At 52.9% G+C, this 22141-nt stretch overlaps 1 protein-coding gene across 1 annotated transcript; it reads left to right on the top strand.

Moving 5' to 3' along the window:
- Positions 1-5997: 5997 nt before the first annotated feature.
- Positions 5998-10712, top strand: NPPC (natriuretic peptide C). Its single transcript, XM_065880794.1, has 3 exons — positions 5998-6232; positions 6679-6992; positions 10243-10712. Exons 1-2 carry the CDS (start codon positions 6143-6145, stop codon positions 6970-6972), a joined length of 384 nt encoding a protein of 127 aa, XP_065736866.1. The 5' UTR covers positions 5998-6142; the 3' UTR covers positions 6973-6992; positions 10243-10712.
- Positions 10713-22141: the final 11429 nt, after the last annotated feature.

Raw genomic sequence — 22141 nt, 5'->3', positions numbered from 1 at the left:
CTACCACACTGCCCCTGTGCCCTAGGAAGTGCTCTTGCAGTGTGTCTAAGAGTGTTCTGCATGGCCCTGGATTCTCTGAAGCGACGGCTCCTCATCTAAAACCTAGGGCTGGCCCATCTGGCTGGGGGACTCCAGGTCACACATCAATGTGTTCTGTAGGGGTGGTTAGGCAAGCATTTGACATCTCAGCTTCTGCAGTGGGCTGAGAGCTAGGCAGCAAAAACCCACTGACCTGTGTCCACTACACACAGGGACTGTCTCCCCTTTTTACCATATCCAAGGACCCCAAGACTCCAAATCAGCTACTTGATCAGAAGTCCTAAACCCTGCTCAACTCTAAGCTGGGGCCTCCTCTCTTAAATAATTTTACCCACAAGGCAAAACAGGCCATCATTGGTGGGGAAGGACCCTTCTTCTTCTTGCCCAGCCTGCACTGGGACACAGGGACCTTCCTGGGCGATCCAGGAGAAAAGTTTGTTGTGTGATGTTGCACGTTGGGCCCAGAAACAATTCACACAGGCACAGGGGTGGTTTTCAAACAATTTATGGGCTTTGGGCTTAAAAGTGTTTTCTAATCCCTGTAGAGACCAGATTGCAAAAATGGATGTTCCTCCAACCCTTGTTAGCATCTGGCTTGGTCGTGACGCTCTCTTGCTGGTGTTCTCTGGTCATTTCTCGTTTTAGGAATTGACTGCTCGCCACAAAGTATTTGGTGGTCACACACTCCTGGGGCAGAAACCTGCAGAGGAGTTTCTGGCTTGGAAAATCCAAAGACGTGGCTCCTTGAGCTGCCTGGTGGCCCTGGCTCGTGGCAGGCCCGTCCTATGGTACCTTCTGTGAAAATGCAATGTTAAGAGGCTTCTGTAAGACACTTGGGGTGGCTTCTATCCACAGGGAGAAGCCCCCTTCCTTGAAGACTGTGACCTCCAACAAATCTGAAACACTGTCTCTAAGACCAGACAATAGACAGCCTCCTCCCGGTACATACCAAGAGGGTAGGCTCACTGCAGGGTCCCCCCCCTCCCAGGACAGCAAGGAGTAGCTCCCTGCTTGGAAGAGCTCCATATGGCCAATATTTTACCAGAACCCAGCCAAGGCAAGCTCAGTCCCCAGGGCACAGAGCCTGGCAGCAGATCCATTCCCTCTGCAAACATCTGGTGCATGCACCACGCTAAGGTCGGGATGCTGAGCCATCTTTTGCTGGGAAGGTCCCTCTCCTTCACCTCCCTAATCACTTTCTCAGGGTTTAAGCTTCAGCCTCTACTCCCTCACCTGCCTGTTGATAGTCACGAAACGAGCAGTCGTTTCCCCCAGGGAACTGAGCCTATCTGTAGAGCCTATCTGTCTTTTATTCTTGAAAAGGGAAAAAAAGGCAGGGTGGTGGTGAGGGATAAACTCTGACGTCATGCGCTTGCGTAGGACAGAGGGGTTGGAGGCCATCTGGAGCAGGTGCTGGCAGGGCCCCTGGGAAAGGAGAAGCAGGGCAGCTGGCTCATCAGGTGGGAGTGTCCTGGGGTCAAAGACCTCATGGCACGATGAAGTTAAGGTTTTCTGGAATTTCTGTCCCGGGAAGGATGGATGATGCTTCCTTGGCCTCTGGCTCCTCTCCTAAAGCCAGGCCCGATAGGTGCAGGACTCCTGGAAGAGGTACCAAGCTCAAGGAGACCTGGCCAGGCTGTGCCTCTGCATCTTCCGTGGGTCCCCACCACCAACAGATCTGGGGAGTCTCAGGAGGGCTGGACCCTCCCACCTGGGAGTGTGTCTTGTGCAGTGACATTCAGATCCCTCTTCTGCCCCGGCTGCTTCCTCCTACCTTCGTCTAGGACTCAGAAACCTCTTGTCGGGCCTCCTGACTCATCTGCCCCCATCCAGGAGGCAGGGAAGGCTTTTTCCCAAATACAGATGGTGAAACTGAAGGCTCCAAGCAGTGATGGGATTGGCGAGGGTCCCGCTGCAATTTCCCTGCCGGCCTCCATGAGATCTGCTCACCGCCTGTTCAGTGTCCTCTCTGGGAAGTTATGCAGCTGGAAGGGGGCCCCTGGGATGAAATAATTGCAGAGAAAACAGATGGACAGCAGAGCAATCCTCCCCTCGTCTGTGTGCCTGAGAATCCTCTGCAGGGCCAGGAGGGGGCGCTGTTACACAGGGAGCTTGTTTCCCCGCTCCTGGGGAGGGGAGGTGGACAATCCTCTCTTAGCCACCCCTTCCCCAGCCTCCTAAAAGCCCTTACGCGCACCTTTCTCATCTCATCGAGGCCCACTCTTACCTCCTATAGGATCCTGGTAGTGGACTGAACCTCGACTCTGCCCCAGTAGGGCCCATCAGTGGTAGGCACAAAAGTCTTACCTTGCCCCCGTGGAGGAAGGGAAAAAGAGAAGAGGGGCCCACAAGAACAGTCTTTTCTCTCCATGTCCTTTCAGAGGTCCAGGAGGGAGAGTCCTAGCTGTGCGGCTCTCTGATGCCTGGAGTTTGGCAGACCGGCCTGGCTCTGACTTCTCTCTCCCACTCCCTCTCTGTGTCCCCTGACAACTGATCACCCTCCTTCGGCCTCATCTGCCAACCTACTCCCCCAACCTACTCTTGCCTCCTCTGGGCCCTCCTACCTGAAGGCCCTCCCCCTTCTTTCCCTAGCTCTGCTCTGGGCACTCATGTTTTCTTTTACTGCACCCCGCTAAGCCTGGGTGTGTTCCTCCCCGTAGCCCAAAGGGAATCACTCTGTTTTCCATCTGGGTTTCCCTCCTCTCCCCTTTCTCTCCTCCTGCCTGCCGGGTCTCCTTTCCCAGCTCAGCACAGACTTTTGCTTCTCCAGGAAGCCTGCCCTGCTAGCCCAAGCTGGGGGAGCTGTCCTCCCTCCCTGCCATTGTCCTTTTGGGCCTACAAAGCTAGTGCCTGTTGCCTGGGTGGAGGGATGTCTTCCCTGCCAGGATGGAACCCCACAGGCTGCACGGATGCTCGGTGAATACTTGGGGAATCAGTGGATGGATAATTGACAAACGACAAGATTCCCTACAGAACTGCCAGGCTCCTGAGGCCCAGTGGCCTTTTCTCTCTCCTTTGCCATTAGGAGGAGTTTTCACACTGAGCATTCAATAAAGTGCCACAAACAGTTCATGTTCAGCGGCTCAGTGGGCCCAACTTTCCCAGGCCTGGCCCCTGGGGCCAGAGCAGGAAGGAGCAAACCTCATGAGCGGAAAGCAGGGAGAAGTGACCTGGGCCCCCAGTCTAGGCCTAGGGAAGAGAGAGAGCCTTCTCTGCAGCTTCCTGGGCAAAGAAACCAAGGAGGAGTTGAAACCTTCAGTTGCCAAGGCGGTCATGCGCTGGTTCTCTCCTTCCCTGAAGGTCCCTCCAGCATCATCCTCCCACTTCTACCCATCCCACCTCCCAAGCCCAGGCTAAGCAGGAGCTGCTCCATGGTCTGCCCCAGGGAAGCCTCATGCCGCAGTTAAGTCTTCCAGGATCTGATATGCCCCAAACGACCACAGGCCGGTGGTCAGAAGTGAGGGCTCACCAGAAGATTCCTCTTCCAAAGAGGGGAGGTAGATTCCCAGGTGTTGGTTCTGTCCACACTGGGGCGGGGTCAGTTTATTGTATTTAGTCTCAAAGCTCAAAGAGAGAGGAGACCTAGATGGTTACCCAGCTGTCACCAAGAAGACGGGAAGAACCAGCCTACGGATATTCGGACAGAAGGAGGTGCCCATGGGACACTGGAAGCTCCCAACCTGTCCTCAGTAAGGGGTTTCAGAGGATGTACCTCTTGCTCCCTGGAAACCAGTCCAGTGCCTGGCTCAAGAATCAATCTGGGGCTTCCCTGGTAGCACAGTGGTTGAGAATCCGCCTGCCAGTGCAGGGGACACGGGTTCGATCCCTGGTCCGGAAAGATCCCACATGCTGCGGAGCAACTAAGCCCCTGCGCCACAACTACTGAGCCTGCGCTCTAGAGCCCATGAGCCACAAGTACTGAAGCCCGTGTGCCACAACTACTGAAGCCCGCTCGCTCTAAGGACCGTGCTCTGCAACAAGAGAAGCCATCGCAATGAGAAGCCTGCACACCGCAACAAAGAGTAGCCCCCAGTCACCACAACTAGAGAAAGCCTGCGGGCAGCAACGAAGACCCAACACAGCCATAAATTAATTAATTAATTAATTAATTAAAAAAAAAAAAAAAAAAAGAACCAATCTGCCTGGCTCCTTAAACCTGTATAAACAAAGCAAGTCTCAAAGAAGTTCCAGATTGGTAACATTCCTCTTCGTCCAGTAGACAAAGAGGAGAGGGGACTTCCATCGTCCACTTGGAGCTCCCTCCCTCTTTCCCTTCTTATACCTCTTCCTTTCTCCTCAAATGAAAGAGTGGTGCCCCTCTATGGGCGTTACCATGCGGAGGCAATCAGGCTGGCTGCCTGGAGGTGATGAGTCAACTCACCAGGATACAAAGGATGCCCTGTTGATGTCTGGATCATCTTGGAGTTCAGGAGATTCTGCTACCCCAAACTCAGGCCTCTGGTGTAGGTTATTTCCTAAACAAAGGGACCTGCACTTTCCCGCGCAGAATGCCAGGGTGGGGAAGAGAAAGCTGATGGTTTGGCATTGTCTCCCGGCTCTGGGCTCAGGCTTTGCTGTGGGATCCACCACATGACACTTGGTTCTCCTGGCCCCTCTTGATTCCTGTGGCGTTCCCGCCGGGGGCGCAGCTTCCTTTCCTCGCAAAGGCTCGTCCAGGTGCCTCCAACCCTCAGGGTAGTCTTGGTGCTTGGGGTCCGCAAGCGCTCCCCTACTCTCCGCTGTCCAGCCGAGTCCCCTGCTCCGGAGGCAGTGGAGTCATAGATTCCTGCATCTCACTCAATTCTTATGGTTCTCTGCCTCCGCGGCCCATCCCGAAGGACTCCTCAGAACCCGAGGGACCGAGACGCCCTGCCCAAGGAGAGCGAGTCGTGAGCAGCAGCGATACTTGGGCGTGTTCCGACAACTATGGTAGGGACCACTCTGAGGCAGAAAACGCGAAGGCGACCACCTGTTATGGCTCACAGAAACCAGACTGGGCTCGGGGCTGGGTAAAGCTCCGTCCCCAGACCGTGCAGGTGCACAGGCCACTGGAGCGGACAGCCACACGCTGCGGATCCTCGAGTGGGTGCAGTCAAGGCCAGGCGCGCACCCGTCGGCGCAGAAGGAAGCCATCTGGCGGGTCAGACCCGGGGACGTTCTGCAGGGCCGGCCCGGGCTGAGGGCGCACTTAGAGCCACAGCGGCGGGCCCAGTATGCTGCCGCACACACGCATGAACACTCGCATCTCGTTCACGTTTCGCTCCCAAACACACCCGCAGGCGAAAAGCTCGCACGGTCCGGTGAAGGACTTGCGCTCTCCCCTGCGGCCCCGGGCAAACCCCGCTCTCTCTGTGCCTACCTCCCGGACCTCTGGCCCCATCCTCTGCCTCCCCAAGCTAAAGGCGTCGGTGCGATCTGAATTACTGTCCCGGCGAGCAGGTGAAAGGTGGAGCAGCAGCGCCAGGCCTCGCGCCTGTCAGGTGCCCCGGGAAGAGATTGGCAACAAGGCAGATCTGCGTGGATTTCGGGCTGTGCCAACTTTCTGGCTGTGTGACTTTGGGCAAGTTACTTAATTCCTCTGAGCCTATCTTTGCACTTGCAAAGAGGGAAACTGATCCTTTCCAGGAAGAGCGTGTGTGCTGAGGTCCAACCTTGTGCGCAGGGCAGCGGGCGCACAAACGCTTGGCATGCCAGAGCGCGCTCCCTGCAATTCGAGTTCCCTTGTGCGCGTCGCTTTGCAGCTTGGAGCGCAGTCGGGAGAGAGCCCGCCGAGCCGCGGGATCCCTCCGGGGTTGGATGAGGCGGGGGGGCAGAGGGGGAGCCCCCGCGGACCCCTCCCGACCCTCGGCGCGAGTGCCATTGGCCCGGGCGGCCCTGTGGGCGGGAGGATGACATCAGCGGCAGGTTGGATTATAAAGGCGCGAGCGGAGCCGCGGGCTCAGAGCGCACCCAGCCGGCGCTGCGCAGCACTGGGACCCGGACCCGCACCCGCGTCGCAGCCCGGCCAGCCTGCTCCGCGCTCGCCTGCCCGTCTGCCCGTCTGCCCGCCGGCCCCGCGCACCCTTGCTGCCGCCGGCCTGCGCCCAGCCACCCCACGGGCACCATGCACCTCTCCCAGCTGCTGGCCTGCGCCCTGCTGCTCGCGCTACTCTCGTTCCGGCCGTCCGAAGCCAAGCCCGGGGCGCCGCCGAAGGTGGGTGCTGTCGCAGGGACGTCGGAACTGTGAGGGGCGGTGGTAGGGCTAGGAGGTCTAGGAGGGTGTGGCCCGCCGGAGGGAGCAGAGGGGGCGGGAAGGCGGCTCTCTCCCTCCCCTGAGACGTGCGCGGGTGAGAGCTGGGGAGCTCTCGAAGCCCGGACTTGGGAGAGCATCGACAAATGCGCAGCCTCTGCCTCAGTGTGGTCAGCCCGGCAAGGGGCAAAGGAGAGGAGGGCAAGGGGCTCCCCGAAGGAGCGGACATCGGCGGCCGCGTGGCAGGTGGATGCAGGGCCGAGCCGTCCGGCACCTCTGGGGGCGCGCTCAGGACTCGAAAGGACAAACCGCGCTGGCCGGAGTGTCGGGCTGGAGCATCAGCGGCCCCGCAAAGTCCCCCGCGCTGCCGCGGCGCGTCCCTTCACCTGCCCGTTCTTTCTTTCTGACAGGTCCCGCGCACTCCGCCAGGGGAGGAGGTGGCCGAGCCCCAGGCTGCGGGAGGAGGTCAGAAGAAGGGCGACAAGACTCCCGGGGGCGGCGGCGCCGCCAATCTCAAGGGCGACCGGTCGCGACTGCTCCGGGACCTGCGCGTGGACACCAAGTCTCGGGCGGCGTGGGCCCGTCTTCTGCAAGAGCACCCCAACGCGCGGAAATACAAGGGAGGCAACAAGAAGGGTTTGTCCAAGGGCTGCTTCGGCCTCAAGCTGGACAGGATCGGCTCCATGAGCGGCCTGGGATGTTAATGCGGCGACCCCTGGCGGCGGTGAGTACTACCAACCCCGGCCGCGGGGAGCTCTTGCACACCCAGCTTCCCGTGAAGCCCCCCAGAACCAAGCCTGCACCCCCTCCCGCAGGCCGGCTCCTCTCTGATCCCCTGGACCTTTCCACCTCCCAGCCAGACCATCTGGGCACAAGATTGAGTGTGTGTGCTAGACATTTGCCCCCAACACCATTTATCATCCCATTTTACAGATGGAGAAGTGGGATAAAGTGGTCAGGGAACTTTGGCAAGGTCAGAAATGGCTCAGCATGGATGGACCCACCTGGCTCCCTCTGGAGAAACAGAGACAGCTCGGGGGGGGGGATGTGGTCCCACGCACCCCAGGGCCATAAGGCAACCAGCAACACTGACCCCAGTTCTCCAACTGGGGGAATTGAGGGCTGATCCTGGGTTGGTGGGAGCAGAGGAGGAAAGGCATACATACAAGTCAAGGGTAAGTTGATCTGCTAGCCACTGCATCATGGCGCTGGGCAGTAAGCAGCCCAGCGGTCGGGACAGCTCCCTGGGTCTGTTGTCTCTGTAACGGGACAGACTTGGAGCGGTACCTGCCCCCTCACAGTAGGGAGAATAGCCATTTGTTAGCATCACCAGGGAGCATTTCTGCCCCCGAGCATTCTGATTCTTGTCCCTTCTCTAAACCATGGCTGTGGGCAAACCGGTCTGTCCAGGGTCCTGACACTGTAGCAATCCGTGTGACTTCAGGATCGAACCTCGGTGTTCATGGCACTATTTTAGGGCAAGGAAAAAGAAACTAAAATAATCTATTTTTTTGCCCCAACCTGAAACTCAACATGTCCCAAACTGAGCCCCGCCCCCCCCCCCCCCCCCCGACCATGCCTAGGCTCCATACCTGGGTTTCTGGTATGGCCTCCTCTGCCTCCACCAGGCTGGAAACCCCTGTGCTACCTTCAGCCCCGGCCAGGTGCTGCACCCCTGGCAAGGTGCAGCGGCAAATGTCCTTCCCTCCTCTCCCCACTCCCCTCCGTTCCTGCTGCCCATCAGTATCCATGGAGAAACAACATCCCAACCTCCGGAACTGACATTCAAGTGATTTAGAACCTGACCTCCTGGTGTCCAGCCTTGCCTGCAGCCAGCTGCTGTCATTCCCTGTCCCACAGTCTTTCTGTCCCACTGCAGGCCAAGCTGTGTTCTCTCATCCCAGAAGCCTTATCAATGTCTACACTGTCTTCCCCCAAAGGACAAGAGCACCCATCTTTGAAGGTCTCCAGTGCAATGCCTGAGCCTTTTTTACTACACAGAAAACTTTTTCACCTGAGCTATGGTTGTTGGTGAACCTGTTTACCTTCCCAAATTAACTCATGAGCAACTTAAGGGCCGGACACTAGCCTAAGATGAACTGGGGCCTGCAGGATGCCCAAAGGAGCTCTTTAAAATGTCTGTCAATGACCCGGAAAACCTGCCCCACCCAGCTTAGGAGCACTCCTCGCCCGCCTGCCCTAGCATTTAGCTGGTGTCCTTCCTCTCTGCAGCCAGACTTGGCCAGGCTGTGTGCTCCTCCTGCAGGGGCTTCGTTTGTCTGAGATCTTGACTTGCCATGATTCTGGCACTGGTGGACCAGCCTTTAGAAGCTACCATTGTGATGGGTTTGTTCTATTCTCTCCTGTCTCAACAATGAAGAGATGGAGGAGCCACAGGCGTCAAATTTTCAATTTGTGAATTAAGCACCAAGTTCAAACTTCAGAATCCAAACAGAGGTTGTTCTATGAGTTAGCAGGAGATAAGGTCATAGAAAGTGCCTGGCATGCACGTCCCCATAGACCCCTTGTTCTTGGATGAGGCTGTCTGTGGGTACCAGGTATTCGTGGAGAGAGGTACTCCACAGGTGGAATCCAGGTTGCTAATGCTTCTTGACCCCTTTGACCAGGGAAGCTTGTCAACCTCCTGGAAATTCTCTTTTAACTGAATGCCCACCTCCACCACCTTTAACCTTCTCAACCCCACCCTCACCCCCAGCCCCGTGAGAAGGCACAGCATCCTTCCTGTTGCCTGCAACCTCCTAGTGGAGATGCCCAGGGTATCTCACTGTCTGGGCTTAAAAGAGAAAGACAGCTTAGGGTTTTCCCATTAATGAAAGCTCTTCCGAGGCTGTGGCCATTTGTCTATGCAGGAGTTGACTTTGGCTCTAACCAGCTGCCATAATGACTGTCGCTGACGGTTACAGCCTTGACTATGAAATGCTAATGGCAGAGATGAGGTGTGGAGGGTGCCTGAATGAACCCGTTGCCCATGGGGCCCAGGGACATCACAGACATCTGTCCTCTGTTTAAACATGTGCGACGGCAGAGAAAGGGGTTGAGGAAGTTCATCAAGGCCTTGAGGCCCGGGGTCCCTCTGCCAGGACTGTCCTCTGGAAGGGCACCACCCTGTCTCAGGAGGAAGCCTTCCTCTGGCCCCCGAACACCCACACACCCATTGGCAGAGACTGGGTGCAGCCCTCATCAAATGACTCTGCCAACTCACGAGCCAGCAAACCCAGCACGACCACTCATTTCCCCAGGGCCGGTGTGACACACCATTTCCTCTGATTCTGAAGGGGACCCTTTCTGAGGAGAAGCCAGCTGGGGAAGGAAGTGCTATTTATGGGCAGCTGTGACCCAGACACTCAGCCAATGCCCAGTGTGTGGCCCGCTGTTGAATCTTAAAGCCAGCCCTGGGAGGTGGCTATTATCCCATTTTATGGGTGAGGAAAGCGATACTCAAAGCTATGCAGGGCCATCCAGGAAGTAATATTCAGTTGGGACTTGAGTCCAGATTTCCCAAATCTTCAGATGCTTCTCTCCCCCTTCCCTCCGCCATCCCCCAGACACGTAAAGCACCTGACGGAGGGTTTGTATTGTAGCAAAAAATAGAGGCGGGCCGGGGGTGGGTGGCGGGGCTTCATTTTCCATTCCCTTTCCCTCACTGTGTCTCACTGAGAGCCAAGGACAAGGCCTGCACTTAGTCAGAGGGGGAGGAGGGCTGGCTGACTTTCTGGTTCCACCTGTGCTGGGGCAGGAAGTGCCAAGGACACAGCAGGCGATGGATGAGGGCCTGGAGAGGCCCGGAGTGGAAGGGCCCTTTTTCCTCTGCAGGAAGGCCTTCATCAGGGCCTGTAGGGCAAAGGTGGAGGCATTTTGCCTCCTGCTACAGCGGGAAAAGGAGGAAGGTTCTAGAAGTGCCCTGTAGGCTGGGCTTTCTCAGCTGAGTGTCCCTCGGCCCCTCTGTGTTTCAGGATTGGGAACTTGCTCCGTTTTGCTGAGGTCACCCTTGGTCATCAGCCTCCCAGCATCTGGAAGCACCTCCAGCGCAATGTGGCTTTTACATTTCTTTTTTTTTTTTTTCCTGGTACTGGGAATACACAACACCAGCTGTTTTATTATTATTTAGGGAGGGGGGTATGACTTTATTGTTTGTTTATTTTTTAATGAAAAATAAAAAGTTATATATTATATATATTATATACACAAAACACACACACCTACACCGACGTGATGACAAGGGACAGTTTTTAAGAGACTGACAAAACCAGCTGTAAAACATTGCTGTTTGTAAATTCATGTCATGCATAAATGTATTTATGTTGTAAAGCTATTTATATTGTTTATAAAGAGATATTTATAAAAATTTTATTTATGTAACTAAATGAAAGAAGTCAATCATTGTAATGTTTTTGTCTTAACTAGTTGAAAAATGTAAAAAAAAGTCATCCCGTGAACATCTTGAAAGCTGTCTTTATTTACTCATTGCACCTTTTTTTAAGAATTAGTCTGAGAAGGAGGGAGAATGCGGAAACGAGGCTTTGGCCTCTAACTAGATCTAGCAGCCCGTTCCCAAGTCTGGGTTGATCTGTATCAGAATCCCCCAGGAATCTTGTTAAAAATACAGATTCCTGCCCCTACCCACCCTCGGATCTACTGAATCTGACCTCCAGGGGTAGGACTGGCCATGTGGCTTTTGTCCCAAGTGATTCTGACCAGCTTGGCCAGGTCAGGAAGCTCTGCTCGGAGCGCTGGACAGCTGAGAAGTCAGATGTGGTGAATTAAATTAAAACTGAATTTAGCTGACTGAGGGCCCTCTAATTCTACTCCATCTTCTCTCTGTTTTTAAAGGAAACAAATCACTGAAAACTTCCTTTCTGCTTTGGGGAGATTTAGAAGGTTTCCATATATCTTGTGGAATCTGGTCTGGTTACCTTATGAATCTCGGCTCCGGGAAGCATGGGGCGGGTCGCTTTTCCTCATAGCAAGCACCAGGCTCAGTGGGGGCCTGAGGCCAAGGATCTCAGAAAGAAAGAGAACGTATTATCAGGTTTCCTATTTGCATAGCGCAGTGTGCTTTTCAAGGGGGTTGTGTGTTTTCTTTTCACCTGAAGCTGCTAACGATTACGGTTCCTATGGAGTCTTGCATGAGAAATTATGACTACTTAGAATCTCTTTTCCTGAAACCAGCAGGAAACTTAAATAATTCCGAGCTAATCTCACCCCATCCTTGGTACGTGACTCTCCTGTGCAGCTCCCCCATCTGTCTTCTGTCCCTCGTTTGGTGAAAACAAGGACTGAAAGAGCCTTTGGGGCTGGTTCCACCAGGCAAGCATGACCCCTCTCAGGGGATTGGGAGCGGAGTGGCCCCAAAGTCGTGGGGTCAGCAGGCCTAGCCGAGTATCTCCAGAGGAAGTTTGGCTCTGGTGGGAGGGGAGGTGGCCAGTGGCACCTGGGTTTTCTGCTGGCATCCGAGCCCTGACCTCTGTTCCCTCAGCAGCAGGTTCTCAGGCGGGTCAGCGGCCGACACCGTGACCTCACCTGGGTGAGGAAACAGCTTTGAAGACATGTTCCAGCTGGGGAAGGCGCGCCCTTCCCACGCCTCAGCTTCCGCCACTGCCCCAGGGCCCTTCTCTGGGCTGAGCTCTCTAGGGTGTGGCTATCTTCCTTCTCTCACCCCGCTTCTGTGGCTCAGAACTCAGGTGCCAGGTCAATGAGGGTGAGGGCCTCCAGCGCCCAGGGCTCGCCGGTGCCTCCGTTCACTGTGCTGTTTGCAGGCCCCGTGTCGGGGGATGCTGAGGGGCGCTGCAGGAACAGGAAGGCGGTGGGGACACTGTGGGCTTTGCTGGTGGTGAGGCAGGCACATCTTCCGAAGCCCAGAGACAAAAGGGGCGGAGAATTCTGGGATTCAGGGAGCCGCCACCAGAAGCTAAAGCTTTTCTCCGTGGACAGTATCTGGGTTGCCGGGATCCTCGGGCCCAAGCGACACATGCTCTCCTCCCAAGTAGCTCTCATCCCCGAATTAGCTGCAAACAACATGCAGGACTCTCTGTTGCCAGTTCAGCCTCCCGCTGGAGAAGGCCAGCCCCGCAACCTGTTGGCGTAGGACGTTGCTAGAAGGCAAGTCCTCCTTGACATCCAAACCTGAAGTCCTCCGACTGCTTCCTCGGCAGCAACGGGGACACGTCATCCCAGCCACGAGTTTCTGCTGGAAAGCTGGGGAAGGATCAACAGAGAGTCCATCAGTACCAGGAAAAGTTTTGAAACCTCCAGAGATTACCCGGGAGGTGGGATTGCACAAGGCTTCCAGTCCTCCGGGCTGTATCTTGGAGCTCATCCCTCTGCACGAGCAACTCGCCTCCAGAGCTGCTGGAGAACCTGCAGCTTCTCTCACCGGGGTGAACACAGCAGCCAGGACCAGCTCAGGGGATGGGCCTCACTGGAGCCCTGGTCCTCGGGACAGGGCCGGTACCCATGCAGTGTCAGACGGTTCACTGTGAAAGACCAACGGGGTTAGGCAGAGGCGAAGAGAGATACAGGTGCTGGAAGGCCTCAGGCCTGGGGGTGTTCCGGAGGAAGCCATTCCCTTCCCCGAAGCACTTAGTTATTGGGGAGTCAGGGTGGGGAATGGGGGAGTCTGCCTGGTTGAGGCTCCCTGGTGCTACAGCTGGTGGTATGTAGGAGCCTGGCTTGGCAGGACTGGGCCCAGGAACCCCACCTTGGGCTCCCGAACACACCTGGAGGAGAGGCCCCGTCTCTCGAGCCCATGCCAGGGAGGTACCACCCTGCCCCTACCATGGAGGTGAGGCAGAGCGTCCAGGTCCTCAGCCAGGCAGGTTCCAGGAGTCTGCCATCCCTCCTCTGCCTGAGATATGAGAGGTCCTCCCCTGGTGCCAAACGGGCGGTCCAAAATGGGGCTGCACACAAGCGGAGGGGCTCTGGGGGTGATCAGAGGGGCCACGATATCTGGACATGGTCAGAGCCCTGCTCATCCATAGGAAGAGCTCTTAACCCAGGCGGGTGGTAGGGGACAGACTGAGGAGCCCCAACCCCAGTTAGGGAGGGAGAAAAGTCAGGGTCCCGTCAGAAATGGGATTTGACTCAGACGTTTTACATGAAGAGGCTTAACCGAAGGAACCATCTACAGAGGTGTGGGCCGGTGTGACGGAGGAGTTAGTGGGAAGCCTGGGATGAAGGGAGAGACTGTCCTGGTGTTGGAACTGTGCCACGGTGCAGGGTGGGATGAGGGAGAAATACCCCAACTTCTCTCCCCACCCCGCCCAGCCTCTCGCTGGTGCCTCCAATTGGCTAAACCCACCAGGAGCCAGTCAGCAGGGGAACCCGGGTCAGGTGGCCTGCAGGAGTCGCCTGCCAGAGTGGGTAGGGTGGGAGGCAAACAGAATCACAAAGCGCAAGAGGGATTTGGCTTGAGGCAGGGGTCCGACACCTTCCTCTAGCAGGGATGAGGGAGACCTGCAGCAGGTATGGGGGCTGATATCACCTCCCTGGAGGCAGCTGATTGTCTGGAACGCAGGAGACAAAGGATTGACTGAGTCCAAAGTGTGGGCACTGTGTGATTGGCGGCTCCTGTTCTAGGAGTTGCCCCACATTCACACCTTTACTGAGCTTGGCTGGAGGGTCACGGACGCTCCCTCAACACTACCTACACCATCCACATCCCTCCCTCCATGCCACACTGAACACTGGTAATCATGTTGGAAGAATGTGATTTTTTTTCTATTTATCCTTATAGTTTTTCTTTTTATTGTTATTATTCTTTATAATTGACTTACAATATTGTATTCGTCCCAGGTGTACAACATAGTGATTTGATAATCTTATACATTACAAAATGATCACCACGATACGTCTAGTTACCATCTGTCATCCTACAAAATGATTACAATATCACTGACCATATTCCTTATGCTATACATTACATCACTGTCAATTATTTATTTTATAGCTGGAAGTTCGTACCTCTTAATCCCCCTCACCTATTTCACTCATCCCCCCACACCCCTCCCCACCAGCAACCACCAGTTTGTCCTCCATATCTATGAGTCTCTTTCTGTTTGTCGCGTTTATTCGTTTATTTTTGAGATTCCACATATAAGTGAAATCATACGGTATTTATTTATCTTTATATTTTAATAGTCATATAGCTGTTATTTATTCAGTACATAAAGGTTCACTATTAATATAAGTATTAGATAGGAAATGTGAGCTTATGCTGCAGTAACAAACAACCAGCAAAATGCAGTGGCTTAAAATATTTATTTCCTGTTTGCACAAAGTCTATTATGGAGCTGAGCGGTCCTTCAGGACAACTCCTTACCATACGATGGCTCAGTGTTGCACCTCCAAATCAAGGAATTTTCCTTCAGTTGATGCGACATGGAAGAGAGCCTGCTGGGAGGTCAAGCACCCAGGGGCTTCTATCCAGACAGGATGCCTGAGACTTATAGTCACACTTAATTGGCCAAACCAAGTCACATGACCATGCCCTACTTTGAGGGGCTGAGGAAGTGCAGTCCTCGCTCGTGCCCAGAAATGGCGGAGACCCGCACTTTCGCGAGCAGGAGCCAGAGCCTACACCCATACGTAGCCGCCACTTAGGGTTCCTTCGCTGTGTGCCATACGCTCCCGAGGAAATTCTACTTTATCTGATGTGAACGTTATCAGCCCTACTTTATTTTTATTTGTGCTTGATATCTTTGCCCAAGCCTTGATTCTTTCCCTCTCTGGTATTTTTTTTTTTAGGTGTGTTTGTAATGTATTAGATTAAAATATATGTAATTTGAGACGTTCTGCCTTTTAATGAGAAAACTAGATTGTTCACATTTATTGTCATTATTGCTCATGCTTGGCCCAACTTCTTTATCTGAATTTTGACTTTGTGTTTTTAAGGTTCTTTAAATTTTTTGTTCCTTTTAATTGAATTTTTTTTCTTCTGTAGACTATGGTGCTTGCTTTAATCTCCTGCAATGATTTGGAAAGTAGACATCCTGTTCTTAATTGTTAGTTGTTCCATTTAGTTTTTCATGAAAATTATTAAACCCACATTTATATTATTACCAGAATCAAAATCACAAACAATAACTCTGAGCTCCTTCACAAGAGAGACAAAGAATTTAGCCCATTTGCTTCTTCCCTGACCTCTTCTGCCCTTTCTGGGTCTCCATTAACATAATCTGAGGACAGTCTCCTTAACTGGACTGCTACAACTACCAAAACATCCTCACTCCAAAATACCTTCAGCTTTCTTTTTGTTCCCCCATGTCCATCAGATATTTTGACTTTCCACTCTAACGCCCTTCTCCAGACATGGCCCCACTGCACACATCTTAGTCTGGGCTGGCTTCTCTGCCCCCTGCCTGTTCTCCATGGCTGCCCGGGCCCCTCCCACGGGTGTGAGGTTTGAATTTCAGCCCCTGTGCTGGGGTGTGTGTGTGCGTGTGTGTGTGTGTCGGGCCAGTATGGGTGCTGTGCATTACGCGGGGCAGCATACGTGCGCTTCCTCCCCAGAGTTTGCCAACCCTTTCATTTCACGAGCGACAGTGCAGGCACCGGCTCTGCGCTGCGTTCCGGAGAGGAACGCGCATCCTCCTCTGGCCGACGAGCTGCAGATCCGGAGCTGGAGAATGGACAGACCTGTCCTCTCTGGGGCTGGCCGGCTCTCCGAGGAATCTCTCCGAGGTCTTCTCTCGCTTTGTCTCATCTGCTGGGGGCCTTAAGGCTTTGGCTATGAGCAGGACAGAAACAGGGCTCCAGGGGTCCTAGATGTTAGATCTAAGAGGGTCAGAGAAGGCGCTTCACTCGGATGGACACCAGGGGGCGCGACAGCGCTGGGAACATCAAGGGCTCCCCTGGGACAAAGTCAGACAAGCCTGAGGGTGCTGGCGAGAAAGGCAGGGCATCAGAGTGCCGCGTGGAGCGTGCGTCGATGCGGGCAGATGGACCCCAGGCTTGGGTGCGCCGGCTGAGATAGGGGACCCCGGAAAGCGCTGCGGGGCTCCCTCTCCTGGCTTACTGCTCGGGTCAGTTGGTCTATGGACACCCGTACTGGTGTGAATTCCGGGTGTGAGCAAAGAAAGGCGAAGCAGGCGAGGTGCAGCCGCCGCCAGGGCTCAGGCAGCATGGAGAAGAACTGGGAGCTCTGGACAGCCTCCTGCGGAAGGATCTACCTCTGCACGGATCTACCTCCTTTTCATGACTGAAAGCACCCCATCAGTAAAAACTTGGGTATAATTAGGTATCTGAACATAAAATACAAGCACGTCTGTGTTAATAAAAGTATGATAGTATTATATACACACATACGTTCTTCCCAGGCCCTGGATGCACCCACACCGCCTTGTGGAGAGCACTGGCCCAAAGAGCCCTCAGCATCTTTCCATGGAAGGCCTGGGGTTGCGGGGTCTGGTGTCAGCCTCCTGCATGATCCATGACCCATGAGAGTGGAGGAAGCTGGGCCCAAACTCAAAGAAACGGTTTAGATCATTTTTGAGGCTTGAAATGGGATGACATCTGGCAGGATGTTGGCCAAATGGTGACAACAATTACCTCTAGATGAGGCATTTCAGGTGTCTCTGACTTTTTATTTCTTGTACTTTTTGGTTGTACTTGCCTTGTTGGCAATGAAGAGGTATGTATACATGTACATATGCGTGTGTATATATGTATGTACATGTATATATACACATAGAGATGTTCACAGCAGCATTATTCATAATAACCAAAAAGTGATAACAACCCAAATGTCCATCAGCTAGTGAACGGATAAGTAAAATGTGGTCTAGCTACACAACAGAATACTATTCGGCAATAAAAAGAAACAAGGTACTGATACATGCCATAGCACAGAGGAACCTTAGAAACAGAATGCGAAGTGAAAGAAGTCAGACACAAAAGTCACATATTGTATGGTTCCACGTACATGAAAGGTCCAGAAGCAGAAAATCTACAGAAGCAGAAAATAGATTCTGAGTGATTGTCTAGGGCTGGAGTGGGAGGGTGAGGGGAAATAGGGAGTGATTGCTAATGGGTATGAGATTTCTTTCGGGGAGTTAAGAAAACAGTCTAAAATTGATTGTGGTGGTGGTTACACCACTCTGAATATACTGAAAACCATTGAATGTACATTTTAAATGGGTGAAGTGAGTAGTATGTGAATTATATCTCAATAAATCTGTTATGTAGAAAACAATAAGGTTATTTCAAAAGGGAGAAGAATTTCAAAAACTCCAAGAAAGGAGACTCTTAGAATCAAATCAGGCTCTCAGAACCCAGCCCTGTACTTGGCTGGACCTTCTCCAGGAGGGGCGTTTCCTAAGCTGCATGCAGTGGGGGCTGGACCAGCACCAGATGTCAGCTGACCTGGGCCCCGTTCCTGGCACCATCCCCTCCAGCTTGGAGGCTTGGGCAAATGAAACCTCAGCATCCTCTTCTGTAAAATGGGAGCAATAATAGTCCTACCTCGTGTGGTCACTGTGAGGATGACATGAGATGATGCGTGTCAGGTTCTGTGCTCTTTGCCCGGCACACGAAGACCTACGATTGCAAGACGAGGTGCACGCACACTCCACCACCTGAGTGCCCGGCTTCCCAGACTGCAAACAAAAGCCCAGTCCCATGAACAGTGATGCCCAAATTACCGCAGCCTGTAGGATGGTGCCTCCTGCCACAATCACCCCACTAATTTCAGGGAAACCCCAGAGGCACCACACACTTTCCTTCCTTGTCCTCCAGGTGGACAGTCGATGGCACACCAGCCCTCAAAGGGGACACTGGCCAAGCCATGCTGTCGAAGCCCCGCCAGGAATGCTGCTTTGGTGGGCACAGAAAGCCCCCACTGAGGCCCCCTGAGCTCTCTGGGGCTGAGGTCGCGGAGGCTCTGGTCCCTGAGCAATGCTGCTGGGTCAGATCTTCGTGAGCTGCTCTTTCAGCTGCTGCCACCAGCCACTTGGGCCTTTGGGCCTTGAGGTCAATCCATGTGGGGAGGGGCAGGGGTGGAGGGTGACAAGTGACCCCAGGCCATCCCCTCCTTCCTCATCACACCATTCTGTCTGTCCTTTGCTTTGTCCTTACAGCCAGTCCAACACCTCCCAACACTCCCCCAAAACTCCCTTCTCCTTCAGCCAAGCAGCAAATGTCTTTGTGTCTATTGACACCTACTAATGGGTGGCCAGAGTGGTCATTAGCTCCCCGGTCTACGAGAGCAATCCCATTTGGGCAGAACCAAGGTGCTCCCCCAAAGTGGTTACGAGTTTCTCAAGGGCAGGGATGAGGTCTTTCTTGTTCTAATGTTCCCAGCATCTAGCCCAGTTACTGGCACATCACTGATGCTCAGCGAAAGTTCCTGGCAGCAAAGGGCAAGCTGAAGGCTCCTGCGCTGATCCCTGCAGATGGGAAGTTGAGTGACTCTCATGGGTGAGACCCTTGGGGTGACTCTGGGGGACCACTCACAGAAGGGACGGGGGCTGTGAGCAGGCCGCATTCTGTTATCAGTAAATGAAGCCAAAGTGGCTGGCCTGGGGGTGTGAGCTTCTGTCCCTTGAGATGGTCCCAGAATCACAGAGTACTCAGGGCGGCTCTCATGCAAAGCACGTGGTAAAGGAGAGAGGCCTCCAGGAAAAGCCCTTCTCAGAACTGGGCTTACTCCTTACCCATCTCTGCTCAAAAGCAAGAGAAATGGCTGCTCCATCTCTGTCATTGCCGCCATCAAAGATTTAAGACTTCCTTTATGACCCTGAGAAGCCCATTTTCCCTGGCTCATGGCTTCCATCTGTCTTCTGGCAATGTTCCCACTCTGCGGTCTTTTCCTGTGATGAGAAAGTCTCTCTGACCCTTTGCACTTATGACAAACATCTTCGGAGATGTGTGGTTAAACAAATATCTTTGCCCCTCTGAGCCTCAGTTTCTTAATCTGTAAAATGGGGATAATACCTAATTCAGAGGGCTGTGAGAAGACTGCATGCCCTAGTAATGTCTTACCTGTTCTCTCAGTTAATACTCAATAAATGGCAAGAATAGCAATAAAATGTGCATGGACTACTCTGGTTAAGTGCATTGAATACAGGGGTGAATATGAAGCTATACTCTTTCCTAGGTGATAATTATTCCAAGTAAAAATATATTTCACAGAAACAGAATTTTAAGAAGCATACCTGAAACCATCTCAGTAGAGAGGTTTTAATTCATCTAATGCAGAAGCAAATGCTGTCGAATCTACTTTACAAGGACATCCTCGATCTGACCACATCTTGCCCCTCCTCTGCTCCCACTCTGCTCAAACCACCTCTGTCTCATGCCTAGACAACCACAAGAGCTCCCTAGTGGGTTTCCCTGCTTCTAGTGTTACTCCCCTCTCTTCTCCATGGAAGCCCAAGTAATATTCCCACCCCGGGGCCTTTGCATTTGCAGTTCTCTCTGCCTGGACAGCCATTTCCCCAGATATTCTCATGATATAGTCACTTATTATTCAGATCTCTGCTCAAATGCCAACTTCTCAGCCAGACCTTCCCAACCATCTTATCTGGAATAACTTCCCATCTTACCACCCACACACTGGTTACCCCCTCACCCCGCTTTATTTTTCTTCTGACATTATATTATGTGGTTCTTTGTTTATTGCTTGCCTTTCCCACTAGAATGTAAATTTTGTAGGGACAAGGTTTGTTTTGTTAACACTGAAAGTGTAGCATCTAGACTCTAGAACATTTGTCAAACGAGTAAATCATGTGTACAGCTGAGTCCTAGATAACTACTCAGTTACAAGCAAGTTTAAAAAATACATAAATTAATGGGAGTGATTTTTAGCAGTTCTGAAAATATAGACTGCTCTTTCACGTGTACATCCTATTAAAAACACTTCAGGGCTTCCTTGGTGGTGCAGTGGCTAAGAATCCGCCTGCCAATGCAGGGGACACGGGTTCGAGCCCTGCTCTGGGAAGATCCCACATGCCGCGGAGCAACTAAGCCCGTGTGCCACAACTACCGAGCCTGCACTCTAGAGCCCGTGTGCCACAACTACTGAGCCCACGTGCCACAACTACTGAAGCCCGCGCGCCTAGAGCCTGGGCTCCGCCACAGGGAAAGCCACCGCAATGAGAAGCCCATGCACCACAAGGAAGAGTAGCCCCCGCTCGCTGCAAGTAGAGAAAAGCCCGCGTGCAGCAACGAAGACCCAACACAGCCAAAAATAAATAAATAAAAAATAAATAAATTTATAAAAAAACAAACCCTTCAAAGCCCTACTAACAGGAAGAGTGTCTGGGTATACCAGGGAGGTGTTTTGCAAACTACTCAGAGAAACTGCTGAGGTCTGAATCGTTCTCAGGAAAGGGAACTCAGGGTCATGAGGGAGAAAGCCGAATGCTCCTGGGAGGTGTCAGAAAGCTCAATCCACCGAGTCATCACTGGACCCCGTCCTTCTATGGGAAGCTCTAACAGAGCACCTCCAAGAAAGCCTTCCCTGCCTGGAGCCCACTGTTCTGAAGGTGGGTTCAGATGCCCTCAGGTGCCATAAGAGCAGCCAAACACTGTATTTAAAGGGAGATGGAAAGGGAGGCAAATAACTGGGTCTATTAGAAGTTTCTTTTTTAAAAAAATCAGTGGGCGGGGTGGGGGGGCGGGTACTTCCCTGGGGGCGCAGTGGTTAAGAATCCGCTGCCAATGTAGGGGACACGGGTTCAAGCCCTGGTGCGGGAAGATCGCCCACATGCTGCAACTACCGAGCCCATGCGTCACAACTACTGAAGCCCGCACGCTCTAAGGCCTATGTCCCGCAACTACTGAGCCTGTGTGCTACAAATACTGAAGTCTGCACGCCTAGAGCCCGTGCTCCACAACAAGAGAAGCCACCGCAATGAGAAGCCCGCTCGCCGCAACGAAGAGTAGCCCCTGCTCGCCGCAACTAGAGAAAGCCCATGCGGGGCAACGAAGACCCAACACAGCCAAAATAAATAAATAAATAAATAAAATTTATAAAATAAAAGAAAAGAAAACAAGAGGTAACCAGAGGGAGGTCGGGGAGGAGAGACACTGATGACAGCCAGGCCCTCATCCCAGGGGCCCCGCCAATGGACTGCAGGAGAAGGAATAGGGAGGCACTGTCTCCTGCTTTCTATAGAACACAAACTTTTCTTAGGAGATAATCTTTATTGCTGGCCCATATGCTTCTGCATTTCTTTATGTTCCAAACAAAATAAGCACTGTGAAGCGACTTCGCTGGTGGTCCAGTGGTTAAGACTTCCCCTTCCAACGCAAGGGGTGCAGGTTCGATCCCTGGTCGGGGAGCTAAGATCCCACATGCCTTGTGGCCAAAAAAACAAAACATAGAACAGAAGCAATATTGTAACAAATTCAATAAAGACTTTAAAAATGGCCCACATCAAAAAACAATTTTTTAAAATAAGTGCTGTCAAGTACATTCTACCACTGCCAAAACACTGGGTCGACAGGTAAGCAAGGACTGGAACAACAGTACAATTTGGCCCAAACATGGTGGCATTTAAGGTTAGCCAATAATTCCCAACATATCATCAGTCTTTCTTTATTCCAATAAAAAAAACGAAAGAAAAAGAAAAAATAAAGTGTAGCGGGGTCTCAATGTCTGTTGCAGGTCCTTAGAGAATGGGAAAAAAAGCTGGCCAAGGCAGGGGAAAACCGCAGCCTGCTGGTGCCCCCTGGTGGTAAAGTGTCAGGACTGCATGGGATTACAAAGGTGTAAACCAATGGTTCCCCAACTAGAGCTCATGGGATCTGTTAAAGCAGAGCTGGCTGGGCTCCACCCCAGTTTCTAACTTGGGAGGGTGAGTGGGGCCTGAGAATCAGCATTTCTGACGAGCTTCCAGGCGACACTGCCACTGC

This window comes from Phocoena phocoena, chromosome 7 (assembly GCF_963924675.1).
Source record: "Phocoena phocoena chromosome 7, mPhoPho1.1, whole genome shotgun sequence".
Lineage (NCBI taxonomy): Eukaryota > Metazoa > Chordata > Mammalia > Artiodactyla > Phocoenidae > Phocoena > Phocoena phocoena.
Note: the sequence above shows the minus strand (reverse complement) of the source record. Positions and strands in the feature narration are given on the sequence as shown.

Bases quoted from the DNA above. Each gene is read 5' to 3' on its own strand.
- NPPC (XM_065880794.1), top strand. From the start codon at position 6,143: ATGCACCTCTCCCAGCTGCTGGCCTGCGCCCTGCTGCTCGCGCTACTC. The intron at 6,233-6,678 runs GTGGGTGCTGTC...TCTTTCTGACAG, and splicing joins AGCCCGGGGCGCCGCCGAAG to GTCCCGCGCACTCCGCCAGG.